The sequence below is a fragment of the Lolium rigidum genome, chromosome 7 (genome assembly GCF_022539505.1).
Source record: "Lolium rigidum isolate FL_2022 chromosome 7, APGP_CSIRO_Lrig_0.1, whole genome shotgun sequence".
Taxonomy (NCBI): Eukaryota; Viridiplantae; Streptophyta; class Magnoliopsida; order Poales; family Poaceae; genus Lolium; species Lolium rigidum.
Window position 1 is genome coordinate 84,632,503 of NC_061514.1, and position 20,036 is coordinate 84,652,538.

At 46.1% G+C, this 20,036-nt stretch overlaps 1 protein-coding gene across 1 annotated transcript; it reads left to right on the top strand.

Annotated features, from left to right (window-relative positions):
• The first annotated feature begins 2,004 nt into the window (after nt 1–2,004).
• On the top strand, nt 2,005–12,241 carry LOC124675337 (DEAD-box ATP-dependent RNA helicase 6-like). The gene is made up of 10 exons (XM_047211408.1): nt 2,005–2,486; nt 3,334–3,394; nt 5,404–5,638; nt 5,747–5,985; nt 9,276–9,527; nt 9,630–9,810; nt 10,471–10,559; nt 10,849–10,922; nt 11,005–11,146; nt 11,603–12,241. The coding sequence occupies exons 1-9, from the start codon at nt 2,200–2,202 to the stop codon at nt 11,081–11,083; spliced, it is 1,497 nt and encodes a 498-aa protein (XP_047067364.1). The 5' UTR covers nt 2,005–2,199; the 3' UTR covers nt 11,084–11,146; nt 11,603–12,241.
• The last annotated feature ends 7,795 nt before the right edge of the window (nt 12,242–20,036 follow it).

A 20,036-nucleotide genomic window follows, 5' to 3' on the forward strand; every position in this document is an offset into this window, starting at 1 on the left:
GGCTCCCCTGCGGTAGCTCTCGGGTGTTCCGGAAGCTTCGTGGAAAAATAGGATGCTTGGGCATTGATTTCGTTCGATTCGAGAATATTTCCTTACTAGGATTTCTGGAACCAAAAACAACGAGAAAACGACAAGCGGCCCTTCGGCATCTCGTCAATAGGTTAGTTCCGGAAAACGCATAAATATGACATATAATGTGTATAAAACATGTGAGTATCATCATAAAAGTAGCATGGAACATAAGAAATTATAGATACGTTTGAGACGTATCAAACTCCTCCTTGAATAATTTCTTGCGTCTATATATATTGGGAGTAAGGTCCTTGAAAAGGAAATCATTTCGAGTTCTCCAGATGGACCAACAGCCAAGGATAATAATGTCCAAAGAGAATGACTTTCCAATAGCAACAGAGAGTGAGCCAATAACCTCTGTATGATAAGAGGGTTGTCCTGAATTCTGAGGAATATTCCATCCTGGATAAATATATTGCCAGCACATGAAGGCAAAAGGACAGGTGAAGAACAAATGAGTTCTTGATTCTAGCTGTAAAGACCCACACATGGCACAAGAATAGTCAGGCAGGAAACATTTCTTTCTTTGCAACAGCTATCTTGTATTTAACCTATCTTGCAGTAGCAGCCAGAAGAAAACTTTGTGCTTAGAATGACAGCACGTTTTCCAGAGCTTTTTGATCACAAGACAAACCAAATGCTGACCAACAAAGTGCTTATATGCCTTAGAGACTTTGAAATTTGTAATGCTTCCAAAAACCTCCCAAGAATCAGAATCAGAACTGTCAGGAAGATTGATCAAGAAATCTTGGAGAGTTTAAAACTGAGCAAAAGCTTCAATGGACAAAGGTAGATGGAACAGCTCTGACAGTTGCTCTAAATTTTTTGCCTGATGAACTGAAACCGCATCATTAACTGTAAAGGAATACAGATGTGGAAGCTGCATATTTATAGGCATAGTACTCCAGAAATCTGTCCATAGCAGCACAGATGATCCTGCTCCAACTGAACACTTAGCCAAACTCTTAAAATCTGACAAACTCTTCAAGCAATCCCTTCACCAGGAGGAAATATCTCTGAACCTAGATGGAGGCAAAGCATTAGCATAGTAGACTTCCCATAGAAGCTTCACCCAAGGCAGATTGGCTTTATTATAAAATTTATGTAGATGCTTCATAAGCAAGCAATTATTTTGAGTGGATAAATTCACCACTCCTAGTCCTCCTTGGTCCTTAGGTTTACACACCATCTCCCATGCAGCCAAAGGCTGGCCATGTTCTTCTAAGTCTTTCATTCTCCAAAGATGTCTTCTATATTTATCAAATTCCTTAATTACCCATTGATATAATCTGAGAGTACTCATATAGAATGTTGGCAGAGAGGATAAAACAGAATTCACCAATCTGAGCTTATCTCCATAACTGAGGTACATTGAACAGTCAGAAAGCCTTCTCTGGGCAGTCTGAAGGAGAGGCATGAAGAATTCTTTTGCAGGTTTGGTTGTGCTTAAGGGCAACCCAAGGTATGTGAAAGGCAAAGAGCCTTTTTGACATTGAAGGGCCTGCATGAGTATCTGTAACCTCTCTTCAGAAATATTGATGGGAATCAAATTTGATTTATCATAGTTGACTTTTAGTCCTGTGGCATTTCCAAAATTAACCAACAGATCCTTCAAAAACAACAATTGCACCTCATCAGCAGGCAAGATGAGGAATAGATTGGACAATAAACCTGGCTCGAGTTATTAATCAATGATTTTGAGTTGAGCTAAGTCGAGTTGCGAGCTTACTTTGTTTAGCTCGTGAGTCTTAATTTCAGTCTAGGCCTTTCTCCTGTATTAAGAAAAAACTTGGCAAAGTAACGGAAATACAAGTAAAAAATGTAAAATCAAGGCAAATGGCAAAATGTGAGTTTTGCAGGGTCAGCCTCGTGATTTTAGCTCCTGCGAATCCCACCACTCCACCGTCGTCCCTGTTTGTCCCAGGCTCCCAGCCTCTCCCTCGCAAGAAACGTAGGGAGAAAGTTCAGAAATCGCCCCCAAAATTCCCCAATTCTAGCGACCAAAGCCTCTCGAGTCGTCCCTCGAAATCATAGCGGCCGGCCGGATCTATTCGCTGCCCAGAGCTCTCTTCCCGTCGCACAACCGTTCTTGTTCGCTCTCGTAGAAGATTCGAGGCACCTTGAGCGATGGATCAGCGGGCGAGGTTCCCTCCCGGCATCGGCAACGGCCGCGGCGGGAACCCTAATTTCTACGGCCGTGGCCAGCCACCGATGCAGCAGCATCACCAGCAGCCGCCGCAGCAGCAGCCGCAGGGGCACCTGCAGCAGTACATGCAGCGGCACTCGCAGCACCACAACCAGCAGCTTCAGCATCAGCAGTGGCTTGGGCGGAATCAGATCGCTGGCGAGGCCGCGGGCACCTCCAGAGCCAGCGAGCAGCAGTCGCCGCCTGCTGCGGATGACGTCGATTTGAGGTAAGAGAGGCGCGGAAAGGCTTGCTGCCTCTTTTTTTTTTATCGGTTCAAGACGTTGCTGTATCTGTATTTATGTGATTCTTGGAATTGGATAGCTGTATAGTACTTGCTAGGTGCCAGGGACTAGCATATCAATTTGATATGGATTAATGAGAGTTAGATAGGCTGAAATTCTAACTGCAATTTGGGGCGTACTTTTGGTGGTAACGCTGTGAGTGTTTCTGTGTTTTCAGTGGACTAAAACTACTAGTCTCCTGGTTAAGGGAATTACAGTCTCTAAGCATGAATTATGTGTATTGCCTGGCATTCCATATTGATCTAAATTCCAATTATGACATCTTCACAGAACATGTATCCTGAAGTAATTTTGTTTGATTGACTGTTTTGAGGTGACTGCTGAACAACTAAAAGAACATGCTCTTGTGCATATTTTGGAGACTATATGTAGCTGTGGATGTTGTTTACTGAATATGCTGCAGGGCTGCTGCATTGAGCAGGGCCTGGCATTGAGTGAACTAGAGCTTGTAAGTGCTTACGATACTCATGGGTAGAAATAGCTATTTTGTGGTCCATGATAACGGCCACACAGATGATTTATGTGTCCAATAAGTTTCTTAATCAATGCTACGGATTTTGCTTGGATGCTGCATTTTGCAATTTAGTGGTTGGAAAGTCCTATAAAATGGTCTGTTGAAATGGATATCCTGGATTTTTTTTTCTGGAAGTTGCTAACAGAGTTATCTACAAAGATCCTTTAAGTAGAAAATTGCCACTGTTCCATGTTCTTCACACGTAAATGATATATACTGGAAAATGGTACTAAGGGATTGAGTATATCCTTTTGTAGTTCGCAAGACTGGAAGGCCCAATTGAAACTCCCACCTCCAGATACACGCTATCAGACAGAGGTACCTTTTATAACAATATTTCCTTTTGTCATGTCAGTGCCATACAAGCTCTCTTTCTTGTAAATATTTGGGACACAATGTTATATATTTGACTGAGCTATTGACGTCTTACAAGGTTTTTTTTAACATACTGGCTATCTCAAGTTTCAAAGAGAACTAGGTTTGGGTAATAGTCTTGATGTCCATGCTCGTTGCAGTCAGATCTCAGTATTAGAAGATTCGGTATTGCTCATCAAAGGAAAAAACATGATGCTGATGGCGCTCTCAATTTAGAACAAGCCAGTCCTACTTGGTTTTTTCTTGGCTCTTGGGAGGCTACCCTTTTTCACTTTTTAAGTTCTACTCCATCCGTTCCATAATATAAGTTATGACAACCAATATACTCCTATATTGGTGGTAATAACATCTTATATTATGGGACGGAAAGAGTATATTCCAGTTCGACACACAAAGGAAAATCATCATAGTAATTATTATTTGCGACATCCTGCTGTAGATTTCAATCTTCCATGTTGGAGTAAATGACAAAAAACTACCACAATTGAGGCTGCCGTGTCACGAAACTACCGAACGTGATCACTTTGTCACATGACTACCACTTTTGGGGCATGATCGTGACGGAGAGCACTAATTTCACTAGTTAGACATGTTAAACAGTTTTCTGACTATTCAGACCCACATGTCAGGCCCACGTGGCAGGTGAAAACCTAACTATTAGTATCATCTTGCAAAAATAACCTCAGAAACTATTTTTATATCACACACAGGTCCAATTCCTGACATAAAAATTTAGAAATAGATAAAGGAAGAAAAAAAATCCTCAAATGCTACTGCCCAGGAGGTCAACGCCACATCTCTCCTCTCCTCCCGTCCGAGTGGGCGTGGCCCATCCGACGCTGCAGGAGATGGACGCGCCGCCTAGGACGCGGGGCGGCGAGCTTGGGCGCGGGCAACGGCGAACTCGGGCCTCTGCCGTGGAGCCAACGTCGCAGATGGTCAGCGCGGCCTCCACATCGGCCGGCGGGACGCGGCCGAGGATGCCGAGGAACGCCTACGCACGACGGGCCCCACCGGACCGCTGCGCGTCTGCCCGCCTGCCACCGCACGGCCGGCCTCACCGTTGCGCCCCCGCCCGCGCTGCGGCCACGCGCCGGCTGCGCCGGCCGCCGCCGTCGCGCGCGCCCCACCTGCAGCTCTTCCCGCCTGCCAGCTGTTGCGCGCCCCACCTGCAGCGGCGCGCCTGCCCGCCGCTGCGCGCGTGCCCCTCCTGCAGCAGCGCGCCCGCTCGTCGTGTCCGCCTGCCTCGCGCGCCGTGCCGGCAGCAGCGCGCCTTCCCGCCGACGCGCATCCCGCCTTCCTGCCTTCCCGCCCTGCTCGCCCGTCGCCGCACGCCCCGCCCCTAGCTTCGCCGCCCCCCCCCCGTCGTCAGGGAGGAAGCCGAGGTCGATGAGATGGAGGAGCTCGTGCTCGGACGGCGGCCAGGAACGAGGAAGATGCTGATTGGGAGTTGATTGCTTTTGGGAAAGGAAAGTAGGGGGTCTTTTGTAAAATGAGCATAAACAAGTAATTGGTTTTTGCCACGTAGGATCTGACAGTGGGTCCCAGCTGGCGGAAACTGGATTAAAACGCGCAAATTGGAAAATCAGTGCTCTTTGTCACGACCATGCCCCAAAAATGGTAGTTATGTGACAAAACGATCACGTGGTAGTTATGTGACACGACCGGCACAATTGTGGTAGTTTTTTGTCATTTACTCTCCATGTTGCTTTGAGTCCATCATATGGTTTGATGCCCTCAATAGCCACAGAACAGCACGATGCATGTGGAGAACTTAAGTTTCCTTTCAGAATGTTCAAAAAGACTGTACTACATTCTTCTCCAGAACACCTTGTTCGATGAGTTAAAAGACTAGTTTAGTTTATCTTGCTGTTGCATCATTGTATTTGTTTCTTAAATTTCTCATTTACCTGCTAAACTTGTGTCTTCTGTTTCACTTTTCTCTCCGCCAGGATGTCACTGCTACTAAGGGGAATGAATTTGAAGACTATTTTCTGAAGCGTGAACTTCTTATGGGCATATATGAGAAAGGATTTGAAAGACCTTCTCCTATCCAAGAAGAAAGCATTCCTATTGCACTAACCGGCAGCAACATTCTTGCAAGAGCAAAAAATGGAACTGGCAAGACTGCCGCATTTTGTATACCAGCGCTAGAAAAGATTGATCAAGACAAAAATGCTATTCAAGGTTTCTTCTGGACCAGGAACTTCATAAATATTATACGACGATGAACGATATAACGTAAGCATGTTTGAAGTGACCATACACCTCTAACCTTTTGTGTCTTATGTTCAGTTGTTATATTGGTCCCCACGAGGGAACTGGCTTTGCAAACGTCACAAGTCTGCAAAGAACTTGGGAAGCACCTGAAGATTCAAGTCATGGTCACTACTGGAGGAACAAGCCTAAAGGATGATATCGTCCGTCTTTATCAACCTGTTCATTTACTTGTTGGGACGCCTGGTCGTGTTTTGGACCTTACAAAGAAAGGCATTTGCATTCTGAAGGACTGTTCAATGCTTATTATGGATGAGGTATTTTAGGACTTGTTGCAGTTTTGCATTGCTTGCTGTTTTAAAGTAACAATACACACTAGATCTTTTCTAAAGGACTTTTTTTGGTATGGCATTGTGCCAGTGTTCCTTTTATTATCTATTTTACAAAACCCAACATTTCACAGAAGGAAAATGAAACAGAAATGTATTACTAGCAGATCTGTTGCTTGGTCATCGACATATTATCATTTCTCCTGCTTGGCCATGGGGCACATTATCACTTCCCCATTCCAAAACTAACTGGATTAAGAAATTGCCTTTTTACATGGAGAGAATCGATGATATATCTTGAGGTTGACAAACCTTTGATAATATACCCAAACTTGGTCTGCATTTTATCATGCCCTGCAGTCAGCTGTCCACTTGATGATTTGTCCTACATTCCCGACAGGGAATTTTTACAAAATCAATTTACATATTCATCCTAGGAGGCTAGGAGCATATGAGAACACGATTTTGCCCATGTTTAGCTGCGCTCCCTGCTAGGTACTGCTGAAATACGTGAGGGAGGTCTCCCAAGAGAATTTACTGTCCACAGATCTCTTAGGTTGTGTCTGTCACCTCTTTTTTTTTCGAGAGTACGCCAAAAGCGTACCATATCTTTATAGAAGGCAGAGGTTTCAAGAACGGCACCACTCGCTACAAGCAACGAGCGTAACCCCACACAACACCGGCTACAGACCAAACAACCACAACACAAAGCACCTGTCCTAAGCAAAGAAACCAGGCCACGTCTCGACCGACGCCAGGCACCTCCGTAGATGAACAACTCCGAAAAGGCCTTCCTTGTCGACGCACCATCCGAAGGAGATCAATGGCGGGACTTGGTCGGACCCAAGAAGTTGTCCTCAAGAACATGCCAGCAATGGCGTGCATAGCGCCCTGGAGAACTGCCGCGGACCGCTGCGCCACCGGATTAAAGCCGCAAGGGACCTCTGCACTGTGTCTTCTCGCACGAAGCTCTCAACAGAGTCACGACGTCGACGACGCCGCCATCGTGCCGATCCGCATTGGATCGAGGCTTTCGCCCGAAGACAACCAAACTCCAACAGGGTAGGGAGATGCCGACACTCCACGGCGACGCCTCCAAGGAGGGGAACGAAGCCCACGGGCGCCGTCGCCACCAGCCCGACCCAAGCCGGGCAAGACTTTCGTCCGAGTCATCGACCATCTCCGAAAACCTAGAGCATGGGCAGAGCGCCCTTGAGCCTCTCACCGCTGCCGCCACAGTGCCTCAACGATGAAGTCGCAAAAAACTGCAAACCACTCCGACACACCCCGCAAAGCTTAAGATCCGGTCAACCTCCATCTCCCTCCAGCCCGGCCAGGCACCGCAGCCTCCACACTCCCCTCCAGCCGGAGCAACGCTGCCCGCAGTGGACCTCGCCCACTCCAGGCGCCCACCCACGTTCAGCTCGCCCCGGCCCAGCAGGCCCAGATCGGGCCCAGGAAGCCCAGATCGGACCCGCACTCCAGCCTCCGCTCTCCGCCGCCGGGCGACGCAGACCGCGCCGGACCTCTGCTCGTCGAGGCTCTCCCCGGCCGAGCTTCTCCGCGCCACCACCTCCCGCACCGGCCGCGCCCAGAGCCTCCCGACGGCGCCTCTGCTCCGCTCCGCCGCCAGCTTCCGCTGCAGGCCTCGCCGGCCTCCGCCTTGGCGCCGCTCCGCAACCCCTCCCCGGATCTCCGCCGTGCGTCGCAGGGCCTGCGAAGCCCCCGCGCCGCCGACCGCACTTGCCCGCCGCGCCGCCCATGGCGTCCCGCCTGCGCACGTAGGGGATCCGCCGGGGCGCGCCCGCCGTCTTCGACGGCCAGATGTGGCCGCCACCGCCGGCCCTGGCGGCGGCAGCGGCCGGAGGAGGGGATCCCGGCGGCGGCTCTAAGGTTTGGTGGGCGTCGCCTCCGGAGTCGCCCGTGCGTGGTGACCCGGGAGGGAGTTTGTGTCTGTCACCTCTACCTCTGCCGCAATCTATTTGGATCTCTTCCTCTATTGTTTGATCAAGGCGAAAGTTAGATTAAGGAGAGAGGTAGCCACCTTTTAGAAGCATCCAAGCACAAAGAAACCTTGCACCAAGCCATAGTATAGCACGGAGCCAAGGAGGCAGAGAGGTGTGACGTTGACTTTGACACAGGGGAGCGCCTGTGACATCCTTGCCCAGGTCTTAATAGGATTGATAGAATACTCATACTAACAAGTTGCAACTTCTTTTCCGGAAGCTCATCTCCAAAGAGCCTCCAGGTTAAGCATGCTTGGCCTGGAGCGATTTGAGAATGGGTGACTAACCAGGAAGTTGATCCTTGATACGCACGAGTGAGGACAAAGTGCCCGGAAAAGACTAGTGTTGGTCTGTGGGGCCAGTCTAAAGATCCTAGAGTGGGTAAAAGGCCTGGCCGGGTGGTGGCCGGGGTGTTACAGCGCCGCAGCCTCGGCAGATGGGGTAGCTGAGATCTGGCTTGCCTCTCTGGATTTTTAATATGGAGTGCATAGATGATGGTGCATGGTCTTGACACCTCCTCAAGACGATCGACGAGGTCTGCTGACATGGCCTGCCAATCCGTGACCATTATGGCATGTTCCTTGTCATTGAAATCAAGGTCTACAGTAGCAAGTCCGGATCACAGCCTTTAGATCTGTATTGGTGTGTGGTTCTATTTAGGGCAAGTGAACAAGAGAGAACAGGAGGGTTGTGCATGCCAGAGCCAGTGGTGATTAATTGCTTGCCGTATGCGGTTGCCGCATGCTGTGGAAGAATTGCTGGCCGAGTAGTGCTCAAGAAGGGCCTTAAGCGATTTCCCAAGGGGCATAAGGATAAATTCCAGTCCATTTTGACGGAAGGGCCTAGCCAGTCATTTTTATGTTGGACAAAGAAATTCAGTGGGGCTTCTGATCAAAGACAGACCAACTGGAGTCAAGTAACCAAAGGCTACTCAACTATAGTTCCTTGTGATTACAGTGAACCACAGATAAATAGATATGGAAAAATATGATCAACTGGGCTTCTGATCAAAGACAGACCAACTTGAGTCGTGTAACCAAATGCTACTTAACTATAGTTCCTTCTGTAAACAGTTTTATGAACCACAGATAAATAGAAATGGAAAAAATTGATCAGCTGGGAGTATATCTAAGCTCGTTTATATTATGTATGTAATATAAATTTGTTAAATAAAGGGCAATTTCAGGAGGTTAATTTACATTGGTGCTGCCGCTGTAGGTTTGTCCATAAATAAAAATCTGTTCTTACAAGCAAGATTGTTTTTTCTTATAGGCAGACAAGCTTCTTTCTCCCGAGTTCCAACCTTCTGTGGAGCAGTTAATTCGATACCTTCCATCGAGTCGACAGATTTTAATGTTCTCTGCAACATTCCCTGTGACTGTCAAGGCTTTCAAGGACAAATATCTCCCTAAACCCTATGTTATTAACCTTATGGACGAACTTACATTGAAGGGAATTACCCAGTTCTATGCTTTTGTTGAAGAAAGGCAGAAAGTTCATTGTCTGAATACTCTTTTTTCCAAGGTTTTTCCATGAACTCTTCTAGTTGATACCTACATGTTTACCACATTTTGCGAGTCTGATCAAAATATGTGACAAAGTTTCCCAAATCTTTTTTTGATACAGCTGCAAATTAATCAATCAATAATATTCTGTAACTCTGTAAATCGTGTTGAACTACTGGCGAAGAAGATCACAGAGCTTGGTTACTCTTGCTTCTACATCCATGCTAAAATGCTGCAAGATCATCGTAATAGAGTATTCCATGATTTCCGTAATGGTGCGTGCAGGAACCTTGTGTGTACAGGTATGGAACTATACCTTTTACCTTTGTAGGTGCTGCCTTTCTTTTTTGACTGAGGGACAGCTATTTAGTTTTCTTCAGTGCTCTGGAATCTGTACCTTTCCGAACTGCAGGATTTATTTATTGTCTTAATGCGATAAAGTGTTCAGGCTTTTCATGACTTGCTTGCTTGTGGTCCATATACCATAGGAGCTTCTGTAGTGAAGAAAGAATAGGTGTATGAAATGTTTTTCCTCTTGGAGCCCAGTTCATGTTGAAGTCAGCAAATGTAGTTAGTATTTGACTTTTCGGTTAGCTTAGTTTCATTTTCACTCTAGGCTTGATTTAGTCCTTGCTGAACACTGCAAATGTTTACTTAATTGCTCTTTTGATTGGGGAATTGGTAACTGTTCTGACTTAAAATGCTCAATGCAAAATGCATTAGTGATTATTTCATCTGTTTGCATTTAATAGAAGAAATGTTTAGTGGACCTTAGAATAGTGTTTCATTTATAAATCAATAGTATTAAAGTAGGAAAACATTAAAGAATCACTGCTTTTCGCATTTTCATTCATTAATCATTATTTGTGATTACGGTGTATTAGTTTCTTGACATATTTTTCTGTCAACCTGGATGGGTCATTTGGTCTCCTGATTCTAACCTTTTGTGTTTTCTTTTGCAGATCTTTTTACAAGGGGAATAGATATCCAAGCTGTTAATGTTGTTATCAATTTTGATTTCCCCAAGAACGCTGAAACCTATCTCCACAGGGTATGCATCTAAATTTTGGTGTTATGACTATGAGTTGTAACGATGCATATTGTTTGCTGAATACTCCTATACTAAGATGATGTTGAATACCTTTTCATTTTAGTAGACAAAATATGAATGCATCCTGCATAGCAGGAGTTCAGGAGTGTAATGTTCTATCCTTACTATCATGTTGTACTGCTATGCACTGACCATGGTTAATTGTTATGGAAAATTTGCACCATAGTGTATTACACCACTTATTTTGTGTTTGCGATTGCATTGAAAACAAAAAAAAATTCACTTGCAGGTCGGTAGATCTGGGAGATTTGGCCACCTTGGCCTGGCTGTGAATCTGATCACCTATGAGGACCGCTTTAACTTGTACGCAACTTTTTGCGATACTGCTATATCTTTTTCCTATCACCCCTTTTTCTGTCATGACAAAATGTTTTTCTGGATGCAGGTATCGGATTGAGCAGGAGCTTGGAACTGAGATAAAACCTATACCTCCTCAGATAGATAGGACGATATATTGCCAATAGTTATCTGACAGATTCCCCTCTCTCGAAGTAATAAGGCAACTTGTGTAAATAGCAGCTCATCAGGTACCTTTGCTCATTATTTCTTGGTTTTGCATCATCGCATGTAGCTCCAGTGTATACTATACAAAAGGGATTTTTTTCTTCCAATCATGGACCACTTAATATAGCGGATATAGGGACTGACACAGGATCACCTTTGCACAGTTACTCAAATTTCCAAAAGTTTTGTCAGGGGAGCTTTAAGAGTTACTGATTCAACCTTCACTTTTGTGCACTATAATATTATTTTAACGGATGTACTTTGATTTACCAGAGTATTGGTTTATACTATACAGGATTGCTTTTCTGAAGTAATTTGTATTATCCTGATCACTTGCTGTACCAAACCGATCTTGATTCATGTTTCAATGTTTTTCCGTGCATGGATTATACGATGACTGCATATGTGATGCTGAATTAATCATGGTGCTGTGTTTCCAACAACTGTCGCTCTAATGATATTGAGTATATACAATGCAGGTTTCCTTGATGTGACATTTATGGTGCATCTTAACGCAAAGTTGTTGTGGAGCGCTCACTGACAGGTGAAATTGTAGCTAGCTCATCTAATTTCAATCGGACATGCCTGCTGGTATCGACGGTGAATATTAAGGAAAGTAGTGTGGCCAAGCTAAAACTTCCAGCCACTCTTTGACAGTAGTTAATGTTGCTAACAAGTTCCCTTACCAGGCTGTTTGCCCTAATACTGAAAGATCTCTTTTCTTTTGACAATGTATTAGCTGGCTAGCTTTTTCTACAGGACATTTTAACCCTGGTATTTCTGTGAGTTGTGTGACCTTTCATGTGGACAGATTGATCATTCCACCTGGGCCAAGCTGTCATGACGTATCTGTGTCAAGATATAGATGTCTAAGATGTCAACTGGGATCCCGCCTCATTCCCACTTGCAGTGCAATTTAGTTTTTCTAGTGAAATTTGAGACAAAATTTACACTAGGAAAATCAAATTACACCACAGGTGGGATTTACGTGGATCCCACCTAACACCCTATGAACCGCACATTTTCCAGTATTTTGTATTTGAATGCATTCTGATATGCCATATTGTAATGCCTAGATTGGATTGGTGTTCCAATAGTATATGTTCCGTTCTAGATTTTTTCTTTTGCTCTCTACATGAGAATGTGCGATGCAATGTTTTGTTTCCAGCCGCTAGCTCTGTGAGGCCAGCGAGCCAAGAGTTGGATGGGGAAAATGAGGAAATCTCTACTCGTTGACGCATCTCCGATGATCAAATTTCAGCAATTCTTTTCTTCCCAAAAAAGGATTTCAGTAGTTCTTTTTGGACGATCGTACCATGGCAGTTGATAATATGCCTTGCTGCATGCATTTGAGAGACCTATCAATAATTTGATAAGCGGCGGTCCAGTTTTCACGCCTCCCCCAATGCCACGGGGAAGCAGTGATCCTAGACGATTTTGTGAGCTGGTGACATCGATATGAGGCTTTATCTGCCAACCAAATAAGCTAATTCTTCAATTTATGTTGGATTCTTTTTTTCCTTTTTCCGTGTTGGGAAATCTAGACACATCCGTTAACCCTTAAATGAAGATCAGAACATTCTTGAACTTGATATGAAAATACGTAGCGAAATTAATGTAAACTTTAGTATTAGTTTATACTAACTCGCTAATCGTTTCTTGTATCGGAAGAACAACATATGCATGAAACATGATATGGAGGGACAATTGAGTGTCTTTCCTTGGGAAAGAAGCTCTTTCTGACCATAAAAGGTGTCTATGGAAGGGAGAGGAGTTCTCACACAATTGCATCAGTAGCAAATCTGCATAGAGGGACACAAATCCTTTTCCACTACTATCAAATGTACTCGTATAATTAATTCTTCTATATAGGGCACTACAGGATATCATACATCAAAATACACGCAAATCTTGGATGCACCAACAAGATTTGGACACAAGAGTTAGAAACTGAAGCAATCTCACAAAAAATGGCGAAACCACGGCTTGAAAAAAAGAAAGTTGTATATCTGGTCTTCACAACATCTCTAGCCGCCCCCTATAGCCCCCACCCCACCCAACAGCCTATGGAGGCGCCAGAGACGAAAATCTCTCCCAACCAGCCCCTATAGCCCAATTTCATCCAGTGCGACCCATTTTTCCATCCGGCGCTCCTAGACCGCACCTAACCCAGGGGGAGAGCGGGGCGCCGGATGGAGCTAAAAAGTGAGCGGGCAAGCTCTATCGGTGATATAAATGAAAAAATCCCCCACCCCGTTCTTATTCGCCCACGACCACCAGGTCACCCCCAACAGCACATCTCTGCCTCCGTCATTCGCACGCCGACAAAAAAGTCGTATCGCCGCAGCGATCCTCCCCTTCCACCGGTCCCGTCCCGCTGTCCTTTGGCTTCCACCGCAATTCCGATACCACCCCGCGGCCATTTTGTAGGCAAGGTGTTCGAGGATTTTCCTAGGCCATGGATTCGGACGACAAGCTGATGTTCACCGCTCTAATGGAGGAGAAAGCTATTGTTGCCGCCGATGATGCCAAACATTTGATGATCCTAACTTCTATCCTAGCCTTGTACGCCCAGAATGCATAGCTACGGTGAGTCTCGAAGCCGGGGTGCCGCAAGAGCAAGCCGATGCAGAGGTTGGAGGGCTAGTGCATGATGTGCGCATACTACTTCGCTGACGATCCATTGCACGCCGAGATGGTATTTCGGCTCCATTTCAGGATGAACCTGAAGCTATTCATAAAGATTGTCATGGCATTAGGGGTATGACAACTACTTCATATGCAAGAAAGACTATACCGTCAAGGTAGTTTTTTCTCAACCCAGAGGTGCATTGCTGGTTTTAGGATGCTTATGGAGCTCCTGGTGATACACGACTATCTACGTATGGCCTTGTCGACATCCATTGGGTGCTCGTGTTTTGCAGGGACGTGGTGGCAGTGTTTGGACCAACTTAATTAAGAACACCCAATGCATAAGACACTGCTCGGACCTGACACAAAACGCAACAAGATAATTTTCTGGGATGCTTGGAAGCATCGATCCATGCATTGGACATGTCAGAACTATCCATTTTCTAGGAAAAGAAGAAGGTCATAAAGAAACTTGCAGTGCAGTATTTGAGGCAGTGACAGACCAGGATCCGAAAATTTAGCATGCTTTCTTCAGTGGATGGATGTCACATGACATCAATGTTTTAGAGTGCTTAAATGTGTTTGCCAAGGTTGTTAAAGTCCATGCTCTGTTGGTAGCAGCAAGTCCATGCTTTAAATTATGATTCAGAACTTGTAACATTATGAACTTGTTTTGTTGAACTTATTAATTTATTTATGTTGAATGTGTGATTAAAAATATGCTTGCTATCAAATTAGCTGGCTATTGGGAGGACGTGTCGGGGCTAGGCTGGGCGACTCACGCACGCGTGCGCCCCAGGCCCGAGCACAACGCTGATACCCCAATACGGCGTTAAAAGAGCAATTGTCGGACATCATACGGGGAGACAGCTGAAAGATGGTCTTACAGTTTTCTAGATAAATCCTGACATTTGATTTAGCTTCTTTCTTCAACCTTCTTTTATTTTCTTCTTCGGGTAAACTAGATTTTTATAAGGGCATCTCCAACAGGGAGACGCAAATAGACGCTGCGTCGTGATCAAAAATGCGTCTGAGCTCTGCTCCAGCGGGGTGACGCAAAGTGACCGAGCCGTCCGCGGTGGCAAACCTGATTCAAATATGCGCCAGGTTTTCGTTTCCGTGGACGCTGCGCGGTCGCAGAAAGTGTTCGTATTGGTTGCATCCGGGCCCGATCGGCAGTGACTAGGTAAGAGCATCTCTAGCAGAACCCGTAAAAACGCGAACCGAAAAACACGAGTTCAGTGCACCGAACTAGTGTTTACGGGCCGGAAAATGGCAGGTGCAGAACAGAGCCCGTATCGAAAACTGAAAAACATATGTTTTTCAGTTTCTGGTTACAGTCGCTGTTCTGCGCCTGCGGGTTTCGAACCGGTAAAGGCAGGGTTTTTCATAGAATTCATATGCAACACATACAACAATCTATCATAATTAATCAAATAATCATCTAAATTATTACAACATATAAATAATTGTCCGAACCAAATTATTACAACAGTTTTGGGAAAATTGAACAAATGTAAAATGTCTCAACCAAATTACAACAACTTCGGGAAAATTGAACAAATGCACAAATGTATCAACAATGATACATGTGACAAACAAATGAATGGAATGGTAGGATCGCGACGGCCATGTCGCTGCCAGTGGTGCATCTTCAGATCATAGACGAGCTGGACATGGGTATTGGCATTCTCAATCTGCCAATGTGTTTCAAGGAAAGCTTCAATGCGATCCGGATTGCGTTGGGGTTCCACTCGGGTGCCAACATTCGGACGAACAAGCTACGCCGCATGCGATACCTCCTACGGAACAGATGGGGAGGATAGGTAGGTACCTCGGTGAAGTAGTCCTCCATCAGCTGCTTGTGGCCGAGGAGGCGATTCCGCTGGATGTGGTTCCGGCCAAACAAGGAGCCGCGCCTCCGATTCAGCAGCTTCGCGCGGTCCTCCAGGTCCTTGACGGAGAGGAGGAGCATGGTGGCCTCCATCTCGTCGTCCTGGAGCAGCTCATCGAGGCCGGAATCGTCGGAGCTCGACGAATCCAACAGATCGAACTCGTCGCCCGAGCTCATCCTCGATTCAGACGGAGCGGCGGCGGCGGTGGGGCGGCAGCCGGAGTTGGGCGAGGAACAGCGGGCAGGGTGCGGGAAGACCGACGCTACCTCCGGGATGCGAGGCTCGGGCCATTCCGGTCCTGGGAGAGGTGGCGACACCAGTCTGAGCTGAGGGAAGCCAGCCAATTGAGTCACTGAAACGACCGCAGGAGGCGCACCCTAAGCCCAGCTTCTCGGAGCTGCTATTGCGAAATACGGCTTCCTTAATATCCAAATTTCAACAAGGGGGCTGGGCTGCTCGCCTTCATAGAAAGGCGACCGGGCCTAGATTAGATGTTCGCCTTTTTATAGAATAGAAAGAGAAGGTAAAGAATTTTAGCAATCGTTAGAAAAAGGAGCTTGGTCAGCCATGTTCCCTACGTACCCTCTCGTTATTCCCATGATTTTCCGTTGTACCTATTCTATTCTCCGCAACCGTCGGTTCAGATCTATCTCGGGTACGGTCACTGCACTCCAATCGTAGTATCTCCAATCTCTGCCTTGGAATATGACTAGAAAGTCCTTCAACGAAAAATGTGGCAATAGCTTCTAAATCTGCAAGTTCTTCAGGGATAGAGCCCGTGAAGGCATTGAAGGACAACCCATATTTGTCTATATAGAAGGAGGAATTACAAGGAAACCATTCCCTCCCACACCAGAGATATTTTCAAAGGAATAAGAAAGCGATGTCGGCGGAAGAAATACGAAGGTTACTGGTTTCCTTTTCTCAATGAGTCTAAACTCTACTTTTCATCTCGTATGTGATGTGCCAGTTGTTTTTATCGAAATCGATCCAAATCCACGACCTTGACGATCGAGGAAAAAGGGTATGTATTATTATGGTGTGAGCCTTCTTTCTTTTTGGCCCTCACAACTTAAAGGAGAAACTAGGAAATAGAGCTAGATAGGCTCTATACACGCTCGAAAAATCATAGTAAAATATAGAAGTGATGAATGCTGTGAATATTCCTTTCTTCTCCGTAAAATTCAGTCTATCAATCAGTCCTTTTCTGAACTGATTTCCCAGATTTTCACAAACCATTCTGCATCGAGACTGATGCTTGTGGCACAGGTGTGGGTGCTGTGCTCCTACAAAGTGAACACCCAGTTGCTTATTACAGCAAGGCCCTCAGCCCAGCCAATCAAAAGTTTCCAGGTTCTTTCGTTCTTGGTTGGCTCTCTCTATTGTTGTTTGTAGATCGTGCGTCCTGCGCATTGATCCGGCAGAATTCTCAATCGCACTTTCCAAATCCTTTCCAAATCCTGTGGGCGGAGATTGGATGAGTAGTGTGCACCATCGGATTACTATACTATGACTGAGTCATATATTAATGGAAATAGTTTTCTAATGATAATGATGGTAGTCAGTCAAGATTGATCTGTTAGACGAATAGTCAGCCATCAGCCTCGTGCGTGGCCAATCAATCGCTAGTGCATTTTGGCGGGGCGGCGGCGGCGGAGTGTGGTGGCGGCGCGGGGAAGGAGCGAGCGAGAGTTGCGTCAGTTGAAATTTTAGCGTGCCCTAGATAGGGATCGAGCGTTCGGTTCGCCGTTTTGAGTTTTCGGTGTCGGCCCGAAATTTTTTTTTCGGTTTTGGCCATTTTACGGTCACTGATCGGCGCCAAATTTCAGCCCGAACCCGTAAACTGGCAATTATTTTCCAGTTTTGGCCCGTTTACGGACTCTGTTAGAGATGCTCTAACTAAAATATTTCTTCATTACTATTGGCCAAAAGGACCATCTTTACAGAGATGGTTAGTCGAGTTAACATAAAACTACAACGGTCGTACCTACTCGTCGTCGCGCGGCCTACCACGGCCTGGGTTACTCGCAGTCGCGCGACCTACTACTGGCCGCCGGAGGGGCCGGCGCCGTCGTCGAAGCGCGAGCGCTTCACGCACTCCGCGCGCCACGCACACCGGTGATCGGACATCTCATCCTGCCGCCTGCGGCGTTCGAGAGCCTCGGCCAGAGAGGAATCTCACAGGACTCTCCTGGCCATAGAGTTGGCCGCATCCGCTGTCGCTGCCTCCGCCTGAAAGGATCGTATGCCGCACCTAGAGGGGGGGGGTGAATAGGTGCTACCCAATTTTTAGTTCTTTTTCAATTTAGGCTTGACACAAAGGTAAATTCTCTAGATATGCAACTAAGTGAATTTACCTATATGACAAGGTTATCAACTAAGCAAGATATAGCTACGCAATATATAGGAGATAGAATGGGATAGAGGTAACCGAGAGTGGAGCACGCGATGACACGGAGATGATTCCCGTAGTTCCCTTCCTTTGCAAGAAGGTACGTCTACGTTTGGAGGAGTGTGGTTGCTACGAAAGCCAAACCAACAGCCACGAAGGCTTCACTCAGATCTCCGGTGAGCAACGCCACAAAGGCCTAGCCCACTTCCACTAAGGGATTTCCTCGAGGCGGAAACCGGGCCTTTACAAGGTTCTTGGGGCACACATCCACAACCGAATTGGAGGCTCCCAAATCTGTTACAACACAACAATCAACAACAATACATCAACACAAATCAACTAGGGATCCAAAGAGGAACACTAGCAAGGGGGCCCTCAAGCATATGAGGGGGAAATGAAAAACGCTTCGGTGAGGATGTAGATCGGGGTCTTCTCCTTCGATTCTCCAAAGCACAAGTGATTTGGGTGGTTGAGGGAGGAGATCCGGCTATTTTGGTGTTCTTGGTGGCTCAGCAATGGAGGATGAAGATCTTAGGGTTTGAGCAACCTTCCAAGGTAGGTGAAGGGGGGTATTTATACCCCACCCACTTTTCTGCCCGTTGGAGGTGAAACGCCGGCAGTGCCGGCCTTGAGACGCCGGCAGTGCCGGCCACTTTTCTGAAACTGCAGGTCGACAGACAGGCCGGCAGTGCCGGGCCGAAAACGCCGGCAGTGCCGGGGTGTACACACCGGCAGTGTCGGCCCAGTGTTGCCGGCAGTGCCGGCCGGGCCAGGTTTCAGCTTCTTCCTTTTTTTCTTTTCTTCCTTTTTGAGTGGGTCGAGATTTTCCGTGGTATCTTTTCCATAACCGTAAACCACTTAGCACACGGTTAAATTGTCACCGGTGTTGTTAACAAACACACAAAACTTAGAGATCATGAAATGTTCTTTCAATCTCCCCTTTTTGGTGTTTGATGACAATACCGGGATTTTGCAAAGAATAGAGCAAGAATATCATTGTGCTTGACATAAGAGAGAAACTCCCCCTAGATGTGTGCATGCGAGAAATTTAGTGCAAGAATATTGATGCACACATTAGGTATGGAGCAACTCCAACTTTCAAGGTAGAAAGCACAATGCTCATAATATGTATATGATAGATAATGTATGGAAAAAGATAAAAGTTGAGATGTTAAGATCATACCCTTGCATACTGACATCCTCAACAATACAAGACAATAGTCTCAATTTCATGAACAAGAGTCCCATGATCATTTCAAGTAGATAAATCCATAGACAATATGAGATATAAGATGATCATACCAATTCATGACAATACTCTCAACCATATAGAATACCGAAGACCATAGCAATAGTTCACTCACTAAAAGGTCTTGCTCACCACACATAGAACACATAAAACACAAGATAAGGTTCAACATAAACATAGACGGTAAACGGAGGACACAAGCTTTAACGGAATGATAAAAAGCAAATGCTTGTGCCCTCAAACCCTAGCAAATCCCGTGCAAGTCCTACTAGACCTTCTTCTCCCCCTTTGGCATCAAGACACCAAAAAGGAGAAAAGAAGCGATGCTACATCGTCCCATGAAAACTCAATCATCCTCGGAGGATTCCTCCGTATCTTCATCATCATCAGACTCGGCGGGCTCAACATCATCACTAGGGGGGCGCCGACGGCGAGAAGGACCGGGAAGCCCAAGCTGTTCAAATTCAGTCACATTGCCATGCTTAGAGAGCCATTCTTCTTCAGGAGTGATGACCTCCTCAGATCCACTCTCAACAGGAATATCCAACTTGCGCATGATGAGCTTTGTGTTCCTCCTGTCCATTTTCCGCTCCCTATGAGCTTGATACTGACGCCTGTTGATGTCAGACTTGAGACAGAACATCTTGGCCAACTTGGCCTCTATACGAGCAACCCAACCATTGTCAGCAGGGGGAGCATACTCCATATCAGAGTCTTCTTGGGCAGACTCCTCATCATTGGGAAGA